This window comes from Lucilia cuprina, chromosome 4 (assembly GCF_022045245.1).
Source record: "Lucilia cuprina isolate Lc7/37 chromosome 4, ASM2204524v1, whole genome shotgun sequence".
NCBI classification, from domain to species: domain Eukaryota; kingdom Metazoa; phylum Arthropoda; class Insecta; order Diptera; family Calliphoridae; genus Lucilia; species Lucilia cuprina.
Window position 1 is genome coordinate 23,844,425 of NC_060952.1, and position 26,337 is coordinate 23,870,761.

Sequence of the window (26,337 nt, forward strand, 5' to 3'; positions counted from 1 at the left end):
TACTTAGAAGTTCTCTAGTAATGAAAAACAATATTAAATTTTTATGTGAAAACCATTATTTGACTCGCAATAAATAGTTAAGCACTGGTGCAGTGAGTAGTACTGTTACTAACAAACTGAAGTCCTCAATTCGTATTCTCGCTGGCAGTTTTTATTAAACAAAAAATAAAACAATTTACTCAACAACTTCTTTGTAAGCGAAATTGCAAGTACTTCTTTAACTCTCTATTTGTGGAGGTTTTATAAGCTTTATAACTCATTACTTTTCAATGTAAGTTTTTCCTGGTATATATTAGAAGAACACATATTATTTTTCCCACCATATTATTATAGTCATGCCCGACAATGATTTTTTAGATTTTTTCTAAATGTATATTTTATAAATTTATTTTAAAACTTACCTTGTGCTAAAATTTGCTGAGTTTTTAATAATAAAATTGCAGTTATTATTGTTGTAATTATTTTCATATTTAGATAACTATTTGTTCTTGTTGCTGCTGTTAGCGGAAATGGCGTCATTTTTGGCGCCATTTCAAAATATCTGCTTTTACAAGTGACTAAAATGCTTGTATTTTCCAATATTTTCTTTTTGTTTTAACTAAAAGTTGAACTGCAAAGAAATTAGAAAAAGAAATAAAGTAATAACAGTTAGACATGTAAAAAAACATTGTTATAAATGAATTAAGAATGAAAAAATATATATACAAACATAAATTTATTTTAAATTACTATATATATATATTTTTTTGCAATTAGTTTTACTGCCGCAATAACAAAATTTAGTTGTAAATTTCATGCTTAATAAATTTCAAATCAATTTAGCTAATTAGTTGAATAGTGAGTGGGAGAGATGTCAAAACAAAATAAAAGTAATTGAAAAGAGAATATTAAATTTATGTTTAATTGAAAAAATATGATATTTAAAAAAGTTATGATAATTTTTTTATTGAGATAATTAAAATAAATGTATGTACAATCATTTGTAATGTAAATTGCGAATATTCCTAGAATAAGTATTTCCATTAAATTTAATAAAATATTAAAATAATGATGGACATAAGTATAACCAAAATTAAAACAGTCTGTACATTTTGTCTATATTATTTATTTCACTCACGATGTTATATCAATGTGCAGCAAGTTTTTTGTCAATAACAATACATCTTTAACGAATTTATAGGTTAGGTTATGTTTTTTTTAGATCTTAAGAGACCTTAGAATCTTATAGTTAGTGTTATACTTATTGTTCCTAATTTTTGAATAGGATACGTACGTCCTTGAAAAAAAACAAGAGTATGTGCCAAATTATCAAATTTCTTTAAAATTTCAGTAGAGCACTTTTTTATGTATTGATTTAAAGGAGTTTTTTAATCAGAGTAAACGCATAACATCCAACTCACTATAATTGTGTAGGTTATAATAACATTGATGTTTATAAAACGCTTAAATAATCTAAATTCAAATTATTATTCTATTATACTATTTTTACACCCTTCACCACTACAGCGTGTAGAATATTATTCGTTTTTAACACCCAAAAATATTGGTCCTAAAACCTAACTTAAATTATAGCAATCGGCTCAGAATCACTTCTGAGTCCATTTAGCTCTGTCCGTCCATCCGTTCGTCCTTTTGTCTGTCTGTGTCCTTGTGCGCACGCTACAAGTCACAATTTTCAAGATAATTTGATATTGGTCCATTACTTTGCCTAGCGCCATACAACCGTACACCCTGAATAGTGCTCTTAGGCTTATAATAATGTTAAATATTCTATTATGTCAACAAAATCGGTTAAACTTAGTTTTAAAGAAGTTAAAATTGCACTGCAGACTTTTGTAATGATCAGGCCTCACTTGAAACTAGCCCCTATTTAAACTACCATTCAGAAAAAGATTTAAAGGTCAAAACTCAGTTACAAACATTAATAATACGATTAAATTAAATTAATAACTTTGACAAATACGTAAATTTCTCTACCCATAAAAGGCCCATATATACCCCTATCCTCATGTGAGCTCTCTTGTATAAATTCTCTTTTTTGGCTAAAAAAGAATTAAGGAAAACCCAAATTTAATGCATTATTATTTAAAAACTAGTTTACCTTTTTAAAATACTGACTGGTGTAGGTTATTATATAGTCGGTCATGCCTGACTATACATTTATACTTGTTTAAACTAAAATTTTACCATAATTTTAAACAAATTAACAAAACGACTTTACGATTTATTTCTTCGGTTTCTTTTATTTGATTTGAATATTACAATAATAATAAAAAAGAAAATCATCATAAATAAAAGGAAACTGAAAATAATAATTTAAGCCTAAATCACACAACTACCATTGTTTCGGGCTAAAACGGAAGGTAAAGTCACAAAAAATAAGAAAGAAAACGAAGAAGTAGACAAAAAGTTAAGACGGAATCCCATTTAATAAGTTAATTGTTCGTTGGCTTTTTTATCTTTAGTAGATTTTTTTCATTTAGCAAAAAAATAAGTTCTTGCTTTAGAACTATAGAATTGTGCAAATACATTTCCTTTGTTAATTTTTCCTTATTTCTGTCACTGCTTCTTAACAGTTCTTTTAAGGCTGCTCATTCTCATTTCATTTCATTACAATTCATTCATTCAGTATACTTCAATTCAATTCTTTTTTTTATGAAGAAAACATTTGTGTGCCACTTTTAAGTTTTTTTTTGTTTTATTATTTCTTTCTGCACTCTGCTGTCTTTGGTACTTTCTCGACATTCTTAAACTCCAACAGTGGTTTCCTTATAATCCTGTCAACACTTTGTTCTCGTTTGTAACGGGAATTTATTATTATCGCTTTGGTCATGCCAGTGGGTTTTCGTTTTCTTATTACTGTTGCCATCACCACTACCACCGTGTACATGGTCTTAGGAACATTGCATTAATGTATTAAATGATAATGATGAAGAGGAGAAATTAGAAGCTGACTATAGACCTCCTGCTATTTTTTCGAATTAAAATAACCCCACACTAACTTAAATACACGTAAGATTAGTGGGTCCTGGAGTGGCATTAAATATATGATAATATGTATGTATGTGTGTATGTTTGGTGTGTTGCAAAAAGTATGAACAGAACATAATTGTACCACCTATTAATCGTTGTAATTTTTATTTTCCTCTTAGCCTGCTGAGTACAATGGTTTGGAAAATGTACAAAATGGATTTATCAAGCTTTAATTAAGGTGTTAATTGTTTATTTACGTATTATCCAGGTTTTTAATAATATCTTTCATTTTGGAAGTTGAAGGTAGATTATTTCGTTAGGCAACCAAATTAACATAAATATTTTATTTTTGTTCTCAATTGTCCGCACTTTATGTTCTATTGGACTCAACCTAATGCCAATCTATGTATACCATATAGTTGACCCATAGATGAAAATTATTGAAAATGGTAAATTTCGCACAATCGCATCTTTGAGCTTATAATTATCTTAAGTATTCTAGTATATCAAGAAAAATTGGTAAAACTTAGTTTTATAAAAGTCTAAATGACACTGATGATTTTCGTAATGACGGATCTCAATTGACCCTAGTCCGCACACAAACTCCCCTTCACAACATTATTTGATACTTGTGCATAGATTTATATGACTTTGATAACATTCCAAATTAAAATTAAGAGAATTATAATAATTTTTTTTGTCTCCACAAACATGACAATAATTAAAAAAGTGTTTCCCTTTATTTGGTTTTAATCAAAAGCCACCAATTTAATTGAAATAATTCATAAAAAATTAAAGTAACTTATCGATCTAAGAATAATTGCTGTTTTAACTTATCTCTATCCCATTGTGCAAACGTTGGTGTCAAGAACAAAAAAAGTCCAAGTGTTACAAGTATAAAAACAACAAGAATGTTTCAATGTAATTGTGAGGTTGTATTTTATGGTTAAATGTATAAATTTCAATGCACTTACACAATGTAGATTGTAAAGTACAGTGTCTTTATAGTTAATAAAATTCTATTTTACTACACAACACCATTTCCAAGAAAGCAAAAAATTTTTTAGATATATTTAGGCGTAAATTGGTCTATGGAAATAAAATTAAACGAAATTAGAACAATATAGTTTTCTTTATTTATTTTTATTAATGCAAAAAATGTGTGGTTGCAGAAAAATTACCTCTCTATATTTTACTGTAAAAATCTCAAATTTAAGTGTTTTTGCTTGGATTTCAAAAATGATTTCATTATTTCATTTTAATTTCTTTAAAATTAGCTATAAACTTTAAAATAAATATTTAATAATATATATTTTTCTTTAAAATGAAATGGTGTATTTTCTAGTATACATATATAGTATTTTATTTATAACACTGTTAACATTCGTCTGACCCACTGTTGCAATTTTTTGTTCTTATCATCATTATGCTTATGTTTTCCTATTGAAACTTTGGCAAATTCTATTAATGCACCAGGACACTCGAGGAGACAGTGAGTGAGAGTAAAAGAGATTACAAGTATAGTAAAGAAGAAAACTTATTACAAAAAGTCATTAAGTTTCGCGGAATTAAAAAAGAAAATTCTTAGTTATTTCTTTATTAATTGATTTAAACAGAAGGGGAAACAGAAAAGAATACATTACATTTTAATGGCGGTTAGATTCGACAAATGTGCCACCCTACACCAATGGTTCCAGTATGGTGGCTGGGACCTTTGGCATGGTTGTAACACAGGCTTACAGTTTTTTAATCAAAGATCACATTATTTCTGTTTAAAAAGGCTTAAAACAGAATTACATTTGGTTTTCGAGATATCACATTTTGAAGATGTATTTTACATCAGATCTGAAAAAATAACCTTTTATAGAAAGAAATTATAGCCCAATGTTCTATTTAAAGGATTGATACAAAATTTTACCATTTCTGTTTAAAAGGATTGAAACAGAATTTCACGATTACATTTGGTTTTCGAGATATCACATTTTGAAGATGTATTTTACATCAGATCTGAAAAATAACCTTATATATGATATGAATATTAGAAATTATAGTCCAATGTTCCTAGGAGGTATAATATCTGGTATAACATCACACCCAAAGAAGTTTGATCCATTTTCGACTAAAGTCTAGCAATGACAGGCAAACATTTTTCATCGTTACACTGTCCTCAACGTATTTCTATCAAAGATCAGAATATAACTTGTATGGATGTATTTTATTCATTTTGTTTTTAGACATCTAAGTAGTTTATATTATATCATTTTTACAGGTTTCATACTTAGACCAAAAATGGTTAGACCTGCCATTTTAATAATAAGTACAGTTAGTCAGATGGATGCAATTCAAAATTCTTAATACACTGCCACATAATTCCATTATTGTGTTTAATGATTTTAATTCTTATTCTTAAGAGAAACTAAAACAAATATTGTTTCTTAATGAAACTTATTGACAAGTGACAAGCCTTTCAGTCAAAACTGTCCTTCTTTATTATTTATTTAAGGTCAACAAACCTTTTAGGAAACTTAACACACCTTCACAATGTATTAGAATGCACTATCACCGCCGCACCACCTACTCATTGTTTGAGGAGTATGAAAAAAAATCATTTTTCTATCAACCCATCAAGTGTCATAAAGTATGAATAAGTGTGTTAAAGAAAAGTAAAGTATAGAAGGGAAGAGCAAAAAAAAAAAAACAGTTTCTCAAGAACTTTTCACTTAACTAAAAGTAGCAACAGGAACAACAACAGCAAAAACAAAGTAAAATAATACAAGTCAAATGATAGAACTTAATTGGTAATCATAATGGAAGGAAATAACATAATTACTTAGGAAACTATGAAAGTACGTACTATTTTTAGTGAGAAGGATATTCATATAAGTATGTGCATATATGTTAAATTTTCATTCTGTAAGCCGTAAGTTATCGTACATTTATTTAAGTACGTCTGTCCGAAATTATAATGAAATATATTTTTTCTGAAGTCCCTAGATATCTTCTAAATTGAATTAAGTCTTATTGTAAAAAATACCGTAGTCAGTTATAAATTACGAAATATTTGAGATACATTTCGAAAAGATTTAGAAAAATTTTTATATTTTTATAGGTGTATAAAATGGAAATTTAAATATATATTTTTTACATTTGTTTTCTTACTTTATCAAAATATACTATAGTGAAGGGTATTTACGATTCGACATAGTTGTAACTTGTTTTAATATTATATATTCATAACAGCAATAAGTACACGCAATTAAGAATGTCATTTAAACTGTGTTCTAAGTAAAATTACTAATTTTAAAATATTAGCATCATGTAAAAGTTTAACATTTGAAAACTTAAGGTAAACAAATAATAAGCAATGCTATGTATACACGTTTGCCAGATCAAACATCCTTGACAGATCTGTTAATGTACTGACAATGGAAAATTGTTAACAAAAGGTACATTCTCAGTACAAACGATTGTAAGAAAATATTACAATTGTCACACAATAAATATATCTGCGAACAAAAATTGCCAGTTCACACTTTGAAATATAAATATGTTCTTAAAATACACAGTGTTGTCAATAACATTTTTCAGACAATTTTTGTAATTATTATTGTTTTACAATATACTGACAATGTTTTTTCTAAACAAAATGTAAGTTCAAACGTTTGTTAGACATTTTCTGCCAACGGTGTAAGATCTGATAACGTTGTGTACATAGCTTTAGTAAAGTATCACATTCAAAATTGAGCAATGAATAAAATTTACTTTAAGAATTTGTTTTTACTTTATTAATTTATTTTCAAAATGCCTTTATGTATGCTCTAAAATTTAACACCTAATGCGCTGTTACATAACATACTGAAATATAACATTAAACATAATATGTATGTCATTGTAAAATGTAAAGAAATTAAGACTTTAAGAAAGATTACAAATTTTTTCTCCGAGATTTTTTTAACACCTCAGAAAATAATTTGAACATCATTAATTCCCTTTTAAACCCTTAAAAGCAAAAATTTACATTGAAAAGTAATGAATTAAAATGCTGCTTTTCACAACAAATACATTTACATTTCAAATCCTTTTTAAGATGTAAGTCATTATAAGAGTACTTATAAGTAATACATATGAAATATAGAAGTCATAGAAAAGTAATTTGTTGTGTAGTTGTGTTAAGATCAAGATAAAATTTTACGTAACTGACAACTGAAACATAAGTTTCCAAAAAAAAAAAAATGATGTGTGGCTCAGTCAGTCTAATACGAACACATTTTATGATTTTATAATCTATAAAATTTATTAATCAATTTTAAATAATTTATGACTAAATCCGTAACACATTAAAAATGACAATAGCAAATAACAACATGATGCGACATATATAAAATCGAAAACGTAAAAAATGTCATGTAAAAAAATTACCTCAACATTAAAATCATGTAATAACAAATGAATGTATGAAAACAACAAAAATTCATCATCGTCATCCTCACCAGAATGATCAGATAACATGGTCATATATAAAAAGTATACCATCAAATAGTTGAAAACATATTGTTATTCTTGTTGCTTTTACTGTTGCTGTTGTAGTTTTATTTGTTATACCTGTCATGTTAAAAATATATGTATATCGTCCGTATGTGCATAAGAGTGTGTGCTTTACAACATGTGAATTTTTATCATTTTAAGTTTTGTTGCTGCAACAAAAGAAAAAAAAAAACAACCAACAAAACTGAAAATGAAACGCGACAGCTTATTTATTCATGTTTTTTGGTTGTTTTTGTAAAAAAGCATTAAATTCGTGAATTTCTTTTTATTGTGTTTTAACGGATAAAATATTTAAATTTTATTTTACTTATTTTCCCAGCACGTGAGTACAATGGTGTGTGTGAGTGTCCAGTTCACCTGTTTAAGCGCCACTCAAATGAATTTTTAATTTTTTGTATTTTTGTATTTTTTTCAATTTAGTATAAAGTTGTTGCTTGTTTTGTGTGTGTTTTTTGTCGTTGTTATCATGTAAACACATTAAAGTTGTTGCACTGAAATCGCACAGAGTAGACGGACACACTCTGATGCAAACAGGACAACAAAATTTAAAAAAATGTCGAAAAAGCATTAAAAATAAAAGCGAAAAAAAGAAGAAAATATTATTTTATCGACCATTTGCCATCTCATTACCTTGTCAATTTTTGTTTAAATCTCCAAACTACTTGTGCATATACCTATACGTATTGCTAAAAATCTTTAAAATAATTAATTCTTTAGATGAATATTAAAGTTAAATTTGATCCGTTTATTTGTTTTATCTAGAATCTTGTGAGGATCGAAAATATACCAAAATTTCTAAGTTGGTTAGTCCGACAGGCCCTTGATTTTCATTAATATTGTAATAGTTTTAATAAAGAAATTTATCGGGTTTTCAGTGATAGATTTTGATTTTAGGAATACAATTTATTTCCTTTACAGTTTAATATTTTTGTATACATTTTTTTCAATTTTCTAATATTCAATATTTTAAAGAATTTTTTCTTTTATATCTCTTATTACCATCGTTTGGACAATGATGTTTGTTGCATTTTATTTTATACTTGTATTTTGTTTTTATTGTTGTATTTTTAAACTGACTTCTGTTTCGGCCTTTGGTTCCGGGTCTTATTCAATTTACTGCTGTATTGTAGTTATAACGGCAAAAATTCAGAATGTCATTATTGATTGAGTTCTACAATGACCATTGATGCATGTGTTTAATTGACGTCATGTAATGAAATTCAATTAACACACCATAATATGAACACATTCTATGGAGGGAACATTTCAACTAAAGATGCATACTAGATACAGTCAACCAACCAAATAGCCATGTATTCATCCATTATATGAATGTATATTCAGAGATTTTAATAATTATATGCATCAATAAAAATTTGTCTAATTTTTAAGTATGATATAAGTAAAGCAAAAACAAGTTAGAGTGTTGTATTCGACTATGCCGAATTTTATATACCCATTATCAAACCGTATGCAGTAAATTGAATATATATACGTATATTTGAAATTGAATTTAAGTCAATTATGGACACATTCCTTTCGGATTAACAAAATTTTAATTTTTAAAAAGAAAATATAGAAGGGTCAATTGTAAAATTCGGTAGAGAGATTTTGGCTTGTAAGAAACTTACTTTTGATAGCAAGAATTTGGCTCATGTAAGACTTATTTAAGTAATATTTAAAGCTGTTTTTGGGGGTTATTTTATATGGCTATGCGAAAATGTGGACCGATATCTCAACACCAAACAAACCTTACCTATAAGAAATATTTGTGGCAAATTTAACTATCTAGCTCTTTCCATTCGGACTCTCCTACTTTCAATAGATGGTCAGACTGACATGGCTAGATCGTCTTAGAATTGAATAAGGACCCAAAATATATACATATACTTTTGTGGTCTTATGATCGATATTTAGATATTGATCACATTTAGATATGTTACAAACGGAATGTTAAAATCTATATAACCCATCTTTTTTGATGTTGGCTATAACAAATATTATGTATTTAAGTTATGAGGAAAACTATAATGGAGTTACTAAGAATGGGGTCAGTAATTAGAATTTATATTATTGAACGATTTAAATTTAGGTTTTTTCTCATCTAATCCTGTTATAGTTTATAAAATTCTATTATATTTAAATTGAGTACTGTTCTCAATTTACAATTTATCTATAATAAATATTGTATATACGTATGCCCATGTTTTTCCATAATTTTCTTAAAAAATATAAAAGTTATAACCAAATGACCATCTTAATGCTTGTACATTTTCAATAATATATGTACATATATATTTTTGAATATTTATACCCTACACCACCATCGTATATTGAGTTTGTGTTGATGATTGTAACAAAATATTCGTCCTATACTCAACATAAAGTAAACCAGTCGGCTTAGAATAGTTTTCTGAGCCGACTAAGCTATGTCTGTCCATCTGGCACAACTAAGTTTGAATGAAATTTGACAAGGTCAACAAGGTCCTATTTAAAAGAAAATGACTTGAATGTCCAAAATTAAATTATAAACACTAATAACACTAATGCAGCACAAATATGTATCATATAAATATAAATCTATTCACAAAATTTTATCGATATTGGTCTACATTTACCCCTTGCCCCCTCTAGCCCCTTTTAGAAAATTAGTTTTTTGTCTATAAATTGCTTAAATCTATCGGAACATGATAATATGGAGAATAAATGCTTTGTTATAAAAAATAAATCACATTTAATATTCATAACTGGTGACGGGTATTATATAGTCGGCCACGTCTGACTATACCTTCTCAGTTGTTTTTAACTGAAAGACATACAATTTCCAACAATAAATAAAGTAAAAAACGAAACAAAAAACTATCAGTCATTGAGTCAGTCACTCAATCTTTCATTCAGTCATATGCAGAAAAGGATGTGACAATAACAACAATCAACTTGATGGTTTTGTTGTTGCTGATGTTTTTCTCTCGTAGTCCCATTTAAAGTCTCAGGAATCGATGACTTTATAGGAAAAAAATTCTTTGATCTTCGTAAGAAGGGTATATAAGTTTGTTATTCCGTTAGGAATTCCTAAAATTTTTTATAGATGATAAAGAGTAAAGATATCAACTAAGTAAATTTCACCGAACATTTTTTTTGAGATATTATTGTGAAATTATAGTGAAAGGTATAAAGTAAAAAAAAAAACTAGCTTTTTCAGAAAGAGTTTAGCTGATTTTGTTTAGCTGATTTATAATCAGCAATATCGCTTGAAAAAATCAAAAAGCATAGGTATACATCATATAGTCAATACATTTAAGTAGTATATACTTCAATTATTTATAGAATAAATTCTGATATATTTGATTTAAAAATGTTTTTGTTAAAGGGTAAATGAAATTCGGTATAACCGACTATGGCAGTTTTGCATGTTATACCTTCATTTTTATTAAGAAAAGTAAAATTGTGTAAATACAGATTGCCAATAAATGACGGTAAAAAGCAATAAAAAATATTAAAAAGAGAATGAAATTAATTTTTAACAAAAAAAAAAAAAAAAAATGAAACTTATTTACTTTCTTTTAAGAATGCATATTTATTTACAGAAGTAAAGAATGTCATTTTAAGAAGATGAAATAATGCTCGAAATGAATAAGTGAAACAAATTTATTATTTTTTAAGGGTAATCAGAAGTTTAAAATTGATGATAATTAGTTCTTATATATTTTAAATCGAAGCAATAATTTAATATATAGGCATTTGAAATTTTATGTTTTTATACTCAACATTAAAAAAGATGTAGGGTATATTAATTTCGTCACTCCCCTATAGTAGTGAAGGGTATAAATATAAAAATATTGATGTAGGGAATCATATAGTCAGTCATGTCATACCTGTTTTTATGAATATTAAATTTATACATCATTTTCATAATAATTTGCATAATATTATTTTAATTGTTTAACATGATAAATATCTCCAATTTAAGTTTTATTGTTTAAGTTTACATGAAAAATTAACCAGGTTCATGTGTTACTTTTTTTCTACACCCAGACATACAGACTGACTAGTTTACCTTGAGTAATTGCTGTGTGGTTGGTTGCTTGAAATTTTTTAAAGTTTTGACTGGTTTTGTTTCTTTGATGCCGGTAGAAACGTGACTTTAAATAAATAAATAAATAATACAAAATATTCAAGCTGTTGTTGACAAGTTTACCCGGTAGCTTAATGGATTTCAATGTACAAACATATTTGTTTAAGTATTTCTTGTTTTTTTCTGATTGTCTCGTCTATAATCTGTGTCAAAAGTTCAATGAACTTTTTGTATTTTTCGTATTTATACAAATTAAAACAAGCTTTACAAACATTAAAATAATGCTTATCTGTAAGATATTTATTTTAAATTAACATCTTGAGTGCGCTCAGACAAGCTATTTAATACGATTAACGTTAAAAGCGCGAATATAAAAAATATATACAATTTAACAACGAATCTCTGGTAATTAAGAAAATAAATAAAACTAATTACAAAATGTCAATAGTGAGAAATCAAAGAAAGCGTTAAGATATTTTTGGGTTTTTATATTATTTCTGTTTGTTTGTATTTTAAATATAAATTAAGTTCTTTTAAATGCAAAAACTTAAGAAAATTATTAAAATGAATAAATTTACCTTTGGTTGTATTTTATTTATAAAAACCACAAATTGACCTGAAAACGTGAAGGTTAAAGTGTAGAACTAAAGTACTAACATAATAAATTAATATATAAAACGTGGAAGGAAAAAGAAAGTCTTAAATTTTGCTAATATTTTAAATTCTATTGAAAAATTAATTTCTCTTTAACGATTTTTTAATATGTACTTCTAATTGAGTACATAAATATTAAAAAGCTCATATTAAAAGATTGATATGACAACTAAGTAACTATTCATTAACCAATATAAATTTTTCCTATCAATTGGCTTTAACACCATAATTTATGTATTTATGATAGATATTAAAGCCATTACACGTATGTCAACATATCGCAACCAAAAATCATAAATAAAATGGTTTGTAAAAATATCTTTATACTTAACTGTATGTAAATTCTGAATATTTTTAGTCCTAGTTAAACAATTTTACTGAAAGAAACAAAAAAAAACGAACTTTCCAACCAAAAAAGGCCAGTGAAACAATGTAAGCAAAAAATTAAAAAAAATGAGATACAGGAAAAAAAGGAAAACAGAATTAATCGCATGCAAATTCAGTTTATGTTTACCCGCATAATTGGTGTGAATTTACGATTCATTTAGTTGCCGCAGAGAATGGACATTGTAGTATTGGCAACATTCTGAGCGCAACAAACTTTAAACTCAAAATGAGGCAAAAAAATGGTCTCTTAACAAACATAAAAATAACGCCAACATCAAGCGAATAACATTCCCGCCCACCAGTGAGTCAACTCATTCCAACGCCAAAATAGTTACAAAATTCATTTAGCAATACAAACAAACAAACGAATGAATAAACGTAAGACCAAGCGAACAGAACAAAAATCAGGAATAAAAACTTTCATGCATTTAATATCTTTGTACCCTACTCTATTATAGTAAGGTGAGTATTATGCGTTTATGTTGATGAGAATTATATTAAAATTTAATATACTCAACTTGCAGTATACGAATTGATTCACAATTAGTCTGAGTATTTCGAAAAATATATTCTGATATGTTAAAATTTTTATAACCCAGCAAAAACATGCATTTTAGGTCAATCTTTTAACATGGTGATGTCATGGGGGGGGGCAAGTACTTACCACAATTGCTTACAAGTAATTAAAAAATCAGTCAGTATATATCGTGTGGAAAGATATAAACATCTTCTACATCATTGAAGAAGTTGACTATTGAACTAGAGGGTATTTATATAACATATTACAAAAGTATTTCTGTGTTATCAGAACGATATGTATGAATCAACGAACACTAGATAGAGCGTTCTGACATCTATAGAAACAAAAAGTAGACAAACAGTACTTTATCCGCACTATAAGCAAGTATAACTGTAGGCTTAACTTCTCTTTGCAACAGATGTTGCAACATATTAAGTCGTTTTTAAAATCTAGTCGTTTTTAAAATTTCTCGGTGAATTGCCTGCTCTTAGATGTATTCTGCAAATGTACCAGTGTTGTTGTATCAGCGTTCAAACATTTGATAAGAATGCAGTTTTTGTCGCCTTTATTTTAAAGATAAATTATTATTTTCTTATTTTCCAAACAAATTGACAATATTAGAATTTTTTATAAAAAAGAAGAATTTTTTTAAAAGTCTAGTAGCACTGCTGACAACTGCTGTTTAAGTAGATAAAAATGATTTGGTCAATATCTTATTAACCTAGACAACATAACAATGAACCGTATCATTAAGTCGGCCAAGTTTAACTGTAATATTTTACATGTTCTTTATTTGAACATTTTAGCTCGCCAGGACTAAAAGAATTTTAGCCAAAAGCAGTAAAGTTTAATAAAAAAAGAGTAAAATTGGTTGCTGGGCTTTTTTCTGTATGTCATTTTATTTATTTATAAAATGTTGTTACCCTGGGTCTTATGATGGATTTTTTTTCTTCTTAACAAACTCCCCTTTAGACATACTTTACGATGACACTGACTTTATTATTTTGGTTATTTCAATATTACTGTTCTGGACTTGTTGTTCTTGTTGATAATTCAACAGCCATTTAGTCCACTCATTCAGTCATTCAACTAACCAGTCATCCAACCAACAAACCAACCATCCAGTCATTCATTCATTCAGCCAAAAGTTATTTAAGTTGGTCATTATACCGATAAAGAAAGAAAAAAAATAATAAATAAAAGGGAATAATTTAAAGTTTCCCTTTTTATTTAAGTATTTTCTGTTTTACTTAACAATACTTAAGTTGGCGAGAAAATGGCATTTTAAAATGTTTTAAAATTCTTTTTCGAGTCATTTTAACGAGTACTGTTATGGTTGTTATTATTGCTGTTGTTGTTGTTTTGTTAAATGACTATAAAGTTACTTTTTTAATACTTTAGACTCGTTAATATGTCTGTTGAATTTTGTCATTTTGCGGAAAATAATAAAAGTTTAAGTTTAAGGGGAAGAGTGAGGTTACTAGTAGGCTAGTTTTATTTTAAGTTCCTATTCATGTGCTCTGCAAGCTATACTGTCCGTATCACATAGAACAGATATTTGAACTTGGGTTTAATTCGATTGTGTAGCTATTGTGTAAGTCGATAAAATAGTTGTTAAACTTAGCATAGCTTAAAGCTGGATTCATTCAAAAGCCATTTTGCATGTTTAAAGTATCTTTACTTGTAATAAAAAACACGACTGAGTACGATGTTATGTGAGGCCCTGGTTGCAGCCGAATTGTTACTTAAACCAAATATGCATGACAGTAAGGTAATGCTCTATATTTTGTGGAATTTATTTTTAATGTCACAGTCTGTCTTTATACCTTACACCACTATAGTGGGGAGGGTATTATACGTTTGTGCTGATGTTTGTAACATACAAAAATATTGGTCCAATACCCACCTTAAAGTATACCGATCGATTCAGAATCATTTTTTGAGTCGATTAAGACATGTCCGACCGTCCGTCCGTCCGTCTGTCCGGCTGGCTGGCTGTCCATGTAAACCTTGTGCGCAAGGTACAGGCCGCAATTTTCAAGATAATTTGATGAAATTTGGACCAAGCATGTTTTTTGGCACAAGGACGAAGCCTATTGAAAATGATTGAAATCGGTCCATTATTTCACCTAGCCCCCATACAACCGTACCTCCCGATTTGAACTTTTTATGCTATAATTACGTCAAATATTCTGCTATCTCTCTAAAAATTGGCACAAATAAGTTTTATATAAGTATAAATGATACTGCATATTTTCGTAAGGATCGGCCTATATTTGACCCTAGCCCCCATACAAACCCCCCTTCAAAAAATGACTTAAACGTCTAAAATTGACTTGTAACCATTTGTATCGCAATGAAACTCAACAAAACTAACTGTTATTTAGAAATATATCCTTTTCCCAAATTTACCGAGGATCGGCCCATATTTGACCTATATAAAGCCTCATTTAGAAATTTTAGTTTTTTATCAATAAATGGCTTAAATATTTTGGAATTATGGTAATATTCAACAGTTTCTTTACAAAAAATAAAAATTTTATAAAAGTAAAAATTGTAAAAATATACTCATGGTGTAGGGTATCATATGGTCGGCCATGCCTGACTATACTTTCCTACTTGTTTTATTTTATTTTTCTGAATACTTTTTTTACATCGTAATTGCAGTTAAATACCCGTCGTCTTTAAATATCCTTTGAGGTATTACAATAACATTTATTCATACTTAAATAACAAAAAGCCAAAAAGAAGCAAACAAAAAAATTCTAGAATACATTTAAATAATTCTTTCTTTGAGTTTAAACGTGCGTCTATGGGTCAAAGGTTTTATACAATAAAAAGAAAAATAACAAAAAATAATATAAAAAATATGTTTTTTAATGCATGCCTTAACATAACGTAATTTTGTTTCCTACTCCTACGTCAAAAAAGGTCAATTATTTTAAAATTTCTTTACATTTTTTTATACAACTGTTTGTTTGTTTGTTTTTAGTAATTTAACAACGATTTGTTGGACCATCCTTCGTTTGTTAAAAAGCTCCTCTTTAAAAAAAAAAATCACACTGCCTAACTGTGAAAAACACAAAGACAAATGAACGGGCGTAAGTACAAGTGGCCAGGGATTTAGATAGACAGACAGACAACAACACTTATTTACACGGTTTATGTAAAGGCCAAAAAGGTTTGTTTCATTGGGATTTAAAATTATATTTAAATTGTGTTTATTTTGGATTACTTAAATATCCAAATACAACTTCCTTCCCAATGGATTTTAAATTGATTCAGTAATTAATTTAATTCTGGCGTTTTCTCTCTCTCTCGTAATTTTTATTCGTAACAAATGTTTGTAAATGTTTATAATTGTTGTGATTTTATATTTAATTTGTTGTATTTTATTTACTTGCTTTCTCATTAAATGAAATAAAAATAAAATAAAATATTAAAATCACATCAAATTGTCACTTAATTATAATAAAGTTTGAAACATTTACAGAGGGTTTTTAAAAATAAAGGATACAAATATAATTTGTGGTGCTTAATTACATGGAGTAAAATCAAATAATGTCGGTAGAAAACATTACGATTAATATTTGATTATTGGTTTGTTATGGAGGAAATGACAGTTGATTGTAATATAAATGTGGTTGAAAAATATTTTTAATTTTGATTTAATGAAAATGTTATGTACATTAGTGTTTTTTTTACTATTTTATATGCGGAAAAATAGAAATTACTACAATTTGTCAAGATTACAAAGATTATGAGGATAGACGCACAGAGTGTAGGGAAAATTTATTTTATAAATTACAATCATCTACAGGCTTTTAAAAAATATTTTGGAGAAATACAAAATCGAAATAGTCGCAACATTTTCTTTTTCTTTTCTTTTAGAAAATTAAGTTTATCAAAAAATTTTCTGTAAAAAATCAATGTTGAAAACAATTTTTTTTAGAAATTTTCGAAATTTTTACATAGTTATAACAATTTTTTATAAAAAATTTCTGTTTTATAAGCATTTGATAAAATGTTATGTAAAATAAGACAGTTAAATTCTGGAATTGCATAATTTTGTTTAGCAAAATTATTTGTAAAATTACATCATAATTATTAACATTCTTAATTAAAACTAACAACACAGCAGTTTGTCTATATTTTTTTCTTATACATAGTTTCAACAAATTTGCTTATTATAAACTTTATATAACTTCAACTTTTTAAATTCTCACAACAAATACATTTCCCTTTTAACAATAAAAAAGAATATCTGAAACTACCTCATCAACTGCTAGGGAAAATTAAACAATGCTAAATAAATATTACAAGACTTTGTAGGTAAAAAAGTAAAAAATAAGAGAATCTAAAATTCAACTGAAATTAAAGCAAACAGTGGTCATGAAATGAGAAACTAAAAATTAAATTAATTAAATTCAAATGTTTATATTTGTCGATGTCGAAAAGAAATTTTAATGGCGATTAAAAGGGAAAAGTCTTTTAAACGGATAATGTTTAGTATGCATTACTTAATTATTTTCTTTCTCAACCACTGTTGTTAGTTTAAAAGTGACTGAATTTATCTGAAATTACGTTTCAGCTTTTTTTATACTTTTCTTTTACTTTCGACAAGGAAATTTATATAAAATAAATCCTTAAAAGAAAAGCTAAACAAGAACTTTAAGTAAAGCTTAAAATGAGCGACGACAGCAGACAACCAATGAAATATCTTAAAAGAAATTAAAAAATAAGTAACAATTTTTATGCACAAATATTAAAACCATAGATGTGGAAGGAAAAGAAAAAAAACTGTAAAATGTAATGGCTCACAGAAAACTTAAATACATAGAATTAAAATAGTAAAACTTACAGACATGAAATAATTTACCTTTGAGGAAAATTAATAGGACTTGTAGTGACATGCGGAAAATGCTAAAAGATTTGCAAAATTTGAAGAAATAAAATAATCTTATTTTTCTTTTTCCTGCAATTGTTCGATAACTTTAATTTACTCTTGTTAAGTTAACGACAAAATTAACGTTAGTATAGTTTGTTTAAGAAAAACAAGTAGCAAAGCGTGTAGGCATGGCCGATCATATGATACATCAGTAAGGGGTATATTTAAAAAAAAATATTTTTTATATATAAGTAAAAATTATATAAGTAATTCAAATAATTTAGTTAAATTTGATTTTTTTCAAACTGTGGAATTGCATTATTATATAGTTGCTCGCTGTTCGCGTTGCAGGGCCTTCGTTAGAAATGTAGATTGTATACTAAAAATCTATATACCCATCAAGTTTTAAAACGACACAATTTTAAACACTATTACCGTTAATAGCGAAATCAGCTAAAATACCGATAACGCTTAAATACCAAAATTGAAATAAGTCAAAATACAGATAACGCTAACAAATCGTTACATTTATTTGCTTAAAAATACAATTTTCTGAAATTAAAAAATCTTCACGTATTTAATTTTAGCAGACTGTAGGCTAGACTATAGACTACACTATGGATTATGGTTTTTTAATTAGAATATTTAAACACTTAATTTGAAGTATATACAAAAAGTTCATTATCGACTAGATTATAGACGATGCTATAAACTAGACTATGAAATATTATATATACCAAGTTATAGGATAAACTAATTGATCTGACATGTATATATATCTAATGATCAAAGTCTATATAAATGACTACCTTCCTAAGATATTGTTACCGCTTTACGCCAAAATACCGATAACGCTAAAATACCAATACCGAAATAACTTAAAATATCGATAACGCTACCTTATAACTGTTTAGAAACGTAAGCGGTTTAACGGTTTAGGTTTAAGTGAATGAAAATTAAAGCTTCGACGCTATCTGTCGGTCAAACTTAAAAGTTTATAAGAACAATTTTTATGATCCCTAAAATAAATATTTTCCTATCAGGTGCATAAGCTTATCGAATACGAACAAATATATATGCACTTTATTACCTACAATAGAGTGCATTTTTTCTACTGTCTAATGAATTAAAGACATAAAAGCTATTTGAAATATTTCGTAGTATTAACAAACAACGAAACGGTTTCTTACGTATACATATATGTATAAGCCAACACACGCACTTTATATAACAGCAATTTATATTTTTTTAAACTTTTTTCTTCTTTCCAAATTTTTAAAACAAAAAAAATAAAAAATCGTTTTTATTTTCTTCAACTTAAAATTTTGATGAGGCATTTCCATTCGAGGCTTATTTGCTGTTGCAACATTAATTCGATAGAAACGACAAACGAGCCAGATTTTGTTGTATGACATAAAGTAGTAAATCTTGTTGATTTCCATGCGAAAACGCCAAAAAGAAAATTAAGAGGAAAAAAAACTACACCATACAAGAGAGATAAACTTTTCTGCCTAAAGGTATTTCGTTGAAAAGAAAAGAAAAAAATAGAAAGAATTAACATTTAAATTCAACATTTAATGCAAATTTATTTTGCAACGACAACAACAATGCTTTTGTAGGTATTTATTTTATAACATTTTAAATGTCTGGATAAAAGTCAATCATTTGATAATTTGTTTTAGAATTTTATTTTTTTTGTTAAGCGCGAAATTTGTGTCATTTTTAAATCTTTAAATCTAATATTTTGTTAATTTATCATTTATTTATTATTATTACAATAATGATGATGATAAAGTTATTGGTTAAAATTAATCTACATTTAAATATGGTAAAACATGTTTTCGCATTAAAAGTAGAGATTAAAATTAACCTTTAAAAAGCAAAAACATTTTTGTGTCTAAAAAATGGAAAATAACTTTCCTTTAATCAAGATTGTTGTTCTGTGATTTGATTTATTTTTAATCAAGATTGTTGTTCTGTTTAATAAAAAAGGAAAAAATTCTTAGTATGGGAGATCCATTAGAATTTTTGGTGATACTATCTTACTAATTAACTAACTATCTAACTAACTAACTAACTAACTAACTAACTAACTAACTAACTAACTTAATAACTAACTAACCCATTTAGCCTTTTAAGGGTTAAATACAAATTTGATGATATTGTTGATGTTTTGGTTTCGGTTTTTATGTCACGAGTTTTAGAGGAGAGCAGCAGTTTTATATTTCAAAATAAGTTCCCTTGTATGTTAAAATGGTTTCTAGCTGTCAAGACTAATACTGTGTAATGTTAATTTTATAGATAAAAATATTATATAGACATACAAAGATACATATAAATATATAAATAAATTTGTTTAAATGTATTTATCTATAGCTGTTGGAAAGTGTATATTTTAATGTGGCTTATTATATTCTCATTGTCATTCTCATTGTGTCCCTATTATGGAGTATTATTATGAGTGCTCATGTATTTCAGTCATAGTGGGTAAATGTGTTAGTATTCCTGTAGTTTTTAGGTAGCCAATTTACCACTTATATAAAGTAATATTAATCACATTTTATATATCTTTCAATAATATTTTTTCAACTTTATTGTCTGTAATGTAAAAAGGAAACTACTTGTATAGTTCTTGAAATAATGGATGTCATCACTAAGTAATCTAAAAAAAGGTTATAGTGTAAAATTGTTACTTCATTACAATCACCCCGAACTGCAGGTTTTATTTATGTATTTGTTTAAGTATTTGTATGTTTAATGATGTTTGGTGATGATTATGGTCACATGGAATAATAGAATTATTTTATCTTTTACTGGTCATGTTTTATATATGTCACATAATAATAAAAACTAAGGCCTTTAAAAATATATTTATATTGTTAATATTATCATACTGGGATTTCGGTTACTTTTCTCATTTTATAATTTTATTAACATTTTTTTGTATTTAATGCAAATCATCAAGTGGGCAGACAACAAAAGCAAATGATTATTATGAAAAATTATTATTTTTAAATTAATTCACAGTTTTACACGGAAAATAGTACAGGGCAGATGACTCTAATGATTTTGGGAACATTTTAGACTTCCGTAAAAATTTAAATATTAAATATGCAATGCAACAAAAATATTACCTGTAAATAAAAGAAAATAAATATTTTTAGTATTTTTTTGAACGGAAAATTAATGGATAATTTAGTTTTTCTTTACAAAACTAACTAATTAATTAGTGAAAACTAGTTATTAGTTATTAATTTATCAATAACCGGAAATTAAAATAGTGACACCACACAAAAGATAGGATGAACAAGGCACGTTATTGCTGGGAAATATGAAGGAAAACCATAGGCATGACAAAATGACTTTATAACAGTGTAATTATTGAAACATATGTATTTAAGTTATGAGTCTGCTCATAACTTTGAAAGAACTGTTCGAAAGCGGTTATGGGAAACGTCATCACTGTATATTGGGCATACTGGAAGGAAATACACAATCATCGGACGTGTCTGATCGCATAAAAGACACAGAATATGTCGGAAAATTTGAAACACTGAATCCTGGTAGAATGAAAATTTGTAATACTGACCCCTGGTAGTTAAACTTACAAACAAATCCATTCAACGCAACGAAGAATATGGGAAAGAAAATCCCAAAAGGCCTCTTAAAAGAATGAAATGGTGGTTAGAATCTCAAAGATCATATGAAATGAGTTTCCAAATATTTCCAAAATGTAATATTTTTTTGGTATTTACGCCTTTTATTGCTATAGGTACCACATTCATTTTTCATAGACAGCTCATTTTTGTCTTAATTATTCATATTTTTTGACTTTAAATTTGTATATATATCAATAGAAGATATTGATTTTTTATAGAATATATGACGATAATTTAAAATTTATTTTAAAGTGTTAAGGAAAATGTTAATGTTCTCCGGAATCTTTATTTTTCTTTGAATAATCTTTAAAGGATAATTGATTACAAACTACATAGTTATAAATTATACTAAATCTAACCTCTGTCAACTGAATGACTATAGTATTTGCCATAAAATACTTAAAACCTTCAGCTCACCCCTTAAGAATACTAATAAGAAATAACTTTTCTTGAAGATAAATTAATTAAAACTGTTCAACTCTATAATTAATATGAGTACACATTTTGCACAATACATTAACCAACACATTAGCTTTCTAGTACATACCAAAGAATTATGATTATGATTAAGCAGTTTAACTATTTAAAAACTTTATATAAATTATTAATAATTAAACCAAATTTAAGGTTACAAATTAAGTAGAAAGAAACTATTCATTTGAAAATTTCTAAAACTTAAGGATAGAGCTAAATAAAAACATGACATAAACTTGCAAAAATGTCATGTAACAATTTTAGTATTATTTAGTATACAACAAACTAAAAGGAAAAAGAGTGTGACGAAAACATAAAGGAAGTTACCGGAAACATAAAAGAACAAAAAAAAAAAAAAAAACACCAACAAAAAAATTATTATAATGAATGTGCGTGTTAAAAAGAAATTAATTATAAGGTGTAGATTGTTGCCTTATTTACCATGATTAAGTTATACACAAAACACACGCTTACACCAATACGCACACACAGACTCAAACAATGATACAAAGTACTATTTTACATGGAAGTACTTCACAAGCTTAAATAAAGTACAACAATTTCTATAAATGAAATGAAAATATTTTATGATGGGTGTGAAAATTGCTCATAAAAAACAAATAATTAAGTAGAAATACCAGAAAAAAAAACTAGGAGCAACAAACAACAATATTAATGGTTTCACCAAGTACTGGGGAGTAAAAGTGTTTTTACATGAATTCTTCTGTTGTTCATTGTTTAAACTGACTGAATTAAAAAGAATTAAATTAAGGCATAAAAAATGCTGATTTAAAATTTGTCGAAAACATGAAATTTTATTATAAAATTTATTGTTAATATGTATTTTTTTATATAATGCCTATTGATTATATCAGTTTTCTATATAAATTTTATTGATAAATTGAATTTTCTTTACAAATTTTTCGATAAAATGAAAAATGTATTAAAAAAATCAATTTCGCTAATAATGTGAAAAAAATTTTTGAACATAGCGTATACTTATTGTTTTGTTATCGCTTTTACATAAATGTTACTTATACGTACCCTTAAGAGTTCATGTATATCTATAAAAAATCATCATTTTAAAGCTCTGCTTTCTACATACACAACAATAGCATGCATTTGCTTAATTATGCAAAGATACAAACAACAAAAAACAACTTCATACAATGAGATTTCAAGCAACAATGCAAAAGTAAAAAAAAAAAAAAAAAAAAAATAAAAAAACAACTGTAAAGAAAATTTATGAATGTTTCTCTAACTTTTCCAAGGGACGTTTTTCTGTTAATTTTTTATTTTTTGGTTTCACAACTTTATTTTTCTACACTTAGTTACACATACTTATGTACATTTAAAGTAAGAAAAGTACGCGCTTGTATGTGTGAATGTATAAAATTCAAACTTTTTAGTATTTTTTTCTCTTGAGCTGCATTAATTTCTTCTTATGCTGTTGTTGTAGCCATCACCGTTGTCGTTTTTGTAACATAATAAAACATGTTGTTAGAAAAATGCTTAAAAACTAGAAAAAGAGAGTGGAAAAAACAACATGTTTAAGGAGTGTCATCCATGATGAATCACACGAAAATAATGTTTTTCAAATGAAAAAATAATTCTTTTTATGTGTTGTTTCTTCTTCCAACACTTTGCCACTTATCTAATGGCTTATAACTTGATGTTTTTTTGTTAGAGGTAGTTGTTGTTATTGTTCTTGCATTGTTCTTCTAATTTTTATGAATTTTGAACTTTTTTGACGCCTTTTACTATGGTCAGTTTGTTGTCTTTAAGAGGGTCTTGAAGTTTGATGTGTAGAGTTTCTTTTAAAAATAATTTCATTATTTTATCTTGTTAAGTTTTTTTATTTGCTTATTTTACTGGTTTTGGCTTTCTAACTTTTAAAAATCGAATTACACATCAATTTGAGTAAGTGCAAAACGACATACATACATACGTTCCTAGAAGATTGACTATTGTTTAAAACGTAGTCATATAAAGTTAGTGTGACATTGTTTTGATAAATTAGTAAATTGCTGAAATTAAACTTAAATATAATTTGAGTGTAAAATTTTGTTTAAATATTATATATAATTTTCTGTAGTTTTTTTTTTTTTTTTGCTTTATTGATAACAAGTTTGATATATATAAAGAATTAACTAACTCTTGCAAATTTTGTAAATATTGTTTTCCTTTTTTAAATTATAAAATATTCCTTGACAATACTCGCCAAGATTCCAGCGTTAATACAACGAAACAAAAATTATCGTTGTCGAGCATTAAGTGTCAAACACTTACTGGCAACAATGAAACGTGAAAAGGAGTCAAAACCGGAAATAAAAGTCAAAACATCAACACATAAAGAATTTGAAGGTAATCAATTGTATGTACAAAAGAAACAACAGCAACAGAAAACAAGTAAACAACAAACTTTTTCATTTTTATTTGTATTTGCAATGGTTGATATTTTAGTTTTTATTTCATTTTTTTTCTATTGGTTGATAAAAGTTTATTTTTTTATATATATTGAACACACAATAAATACTATAGGGAGGAAAAACCAACTTAGATTTATAAAGAAATAAAGTTTTGTGTTGGTTTCAGTTTCTTTTGAAAACAGTACAAAAGACAAAAAAGGACAGCAGAAAAAAAGTTTACTATTTTTTTTGGTAAATATACAAACACAAGCATTAACTCTTATGATGAGTTTATAAAAACACTTTAGTGAAAAAACAAGTAAATCTATATTTATTTAATTTTTTCTCTGTAAATGTTTTTTTTTTATATAAATCTAAATTGAAAAGCTTGTAGTTTTTCACCTTTTAGTGCACAACCCACATCAAGAAAACAGTGGGTGGGTTTTTTTTCTTTGAGGGAAATATTGTTTATTTCCTCTAAAGCTGCATGTTTTCTTTGACTTTTTATTATAAAATTAATGTTCTTGTGTTCTTATTCATATTGGTTCATTTCGCTGTGTTTGAAAGCACGATAGTAAATAAGAAGAATTATTTATTTTTACTTAGTTCTTACCCACTGTATTGTATAATTGGTATTTAGAAGTGTCAATCAATATATAGGAATTAAACTTTGTTACCTTATTTTTTATTTTTTCAAGTTTTCTTTTTATTTTTCTTGATTTTTTGTCAGTTAAATAAATCTTAAAGTTTTCCATTTTTACGTGTAAAATCCTTAATTTTTTTGTCAATTTTTCGCTTCGTAAATTAGCGCTTTAAAAAATATTTCTTCTTTTTTTAAAGTAATTTTTTATGCGCTCATTAGTTTTTCTTTCTTTTTAGGTGGAAATTTCTATTTTATTTTTTTTCCTTAACTTTTATATTAGTTTAAGCTAATTTAAATTTTCATTATGAGTTTTTTTGGGGGTTTTCTTTACTTTGGAAATTTTAATGAAATTTTGTGTCTTATTTTTTTCCTTGAAATTTGCTTTATTCATAAGGATCCCGAGGTTTGCTTGCAAAAACATGAAGATTTCTCTTACTTTTGAAGGGTCTTTTACCTGATGCTTTAACACACGGCTGATTGACATCAAAAGTATATTTTTTAGCTCGTGATTTTACTGTCTACTGACAAATAATTAAAAACTGTCTCATTATTAGCAAAGCTAGAGGTTGACTGCTTTAAAATAAAGCCAATTATGTCAGAGATTTATTTTATTGATGCAAATTAAAAAAAATGAATAAAATTCAATGAACTTGACTTGAAATGTATTAACACATGTGAAATACGTCACTTATGAAATTCGTATTACCATCATTAAAAAATTGGGGGTATATGTATTAATTTTGTCTCTTTGTAACACATCGAAATATTAGTCGTAGGCCCGTACAAATTCTGGGACTTTCGGTACAAATTAATTTCAAATTTTATTTTCATTTGCTAAAATTAAAAGTCATGTCTTACAATAGGTGTCCCACGTTTTTGTTACCTTGAAAATATTTATATATTTATAGCTTTAAAAGCTTATAAAATGTATATTTTTATTTGCATAATTTTTATCGAACATAACAATAACATCATCTATACACAACTTATATGAACACCTCTGGCTTATTGTTATTTTTGTTAATAGTCTTTATATAATCCAAAAGTAATAAATTTCTTGAAATTTGATGTGGAAAATATTGTAAATATATGACAAATAAGAGAGGGATAA

At 26.7% G+C, this 26,337-nt stretch overlaps 1 protein-coding gene across 1 annotated transcript in view; it reads right to left on the reverse strand.

The window, feature by feature from the left end:
• The window catches only part of LOC111690408 (serine-rich adhesin for platelets-like), a 98,792-nt gene that overhangs the window by 46,571 nt on the left and 25,884 nt on the right, over positions 1-26,337 (reverse strand). The window contains exon 3 of the mRNA XM_046950668.1: positions 402-610. Within this exon, the coding sequence (XP_046806624.1) occupies positions 402-531 (130 nt within the window). The 5' untranslated portion in view covers positions 532-610. The remainder of the gene's footprint in view (positions 1-401; positions 611-26,337) is intronic.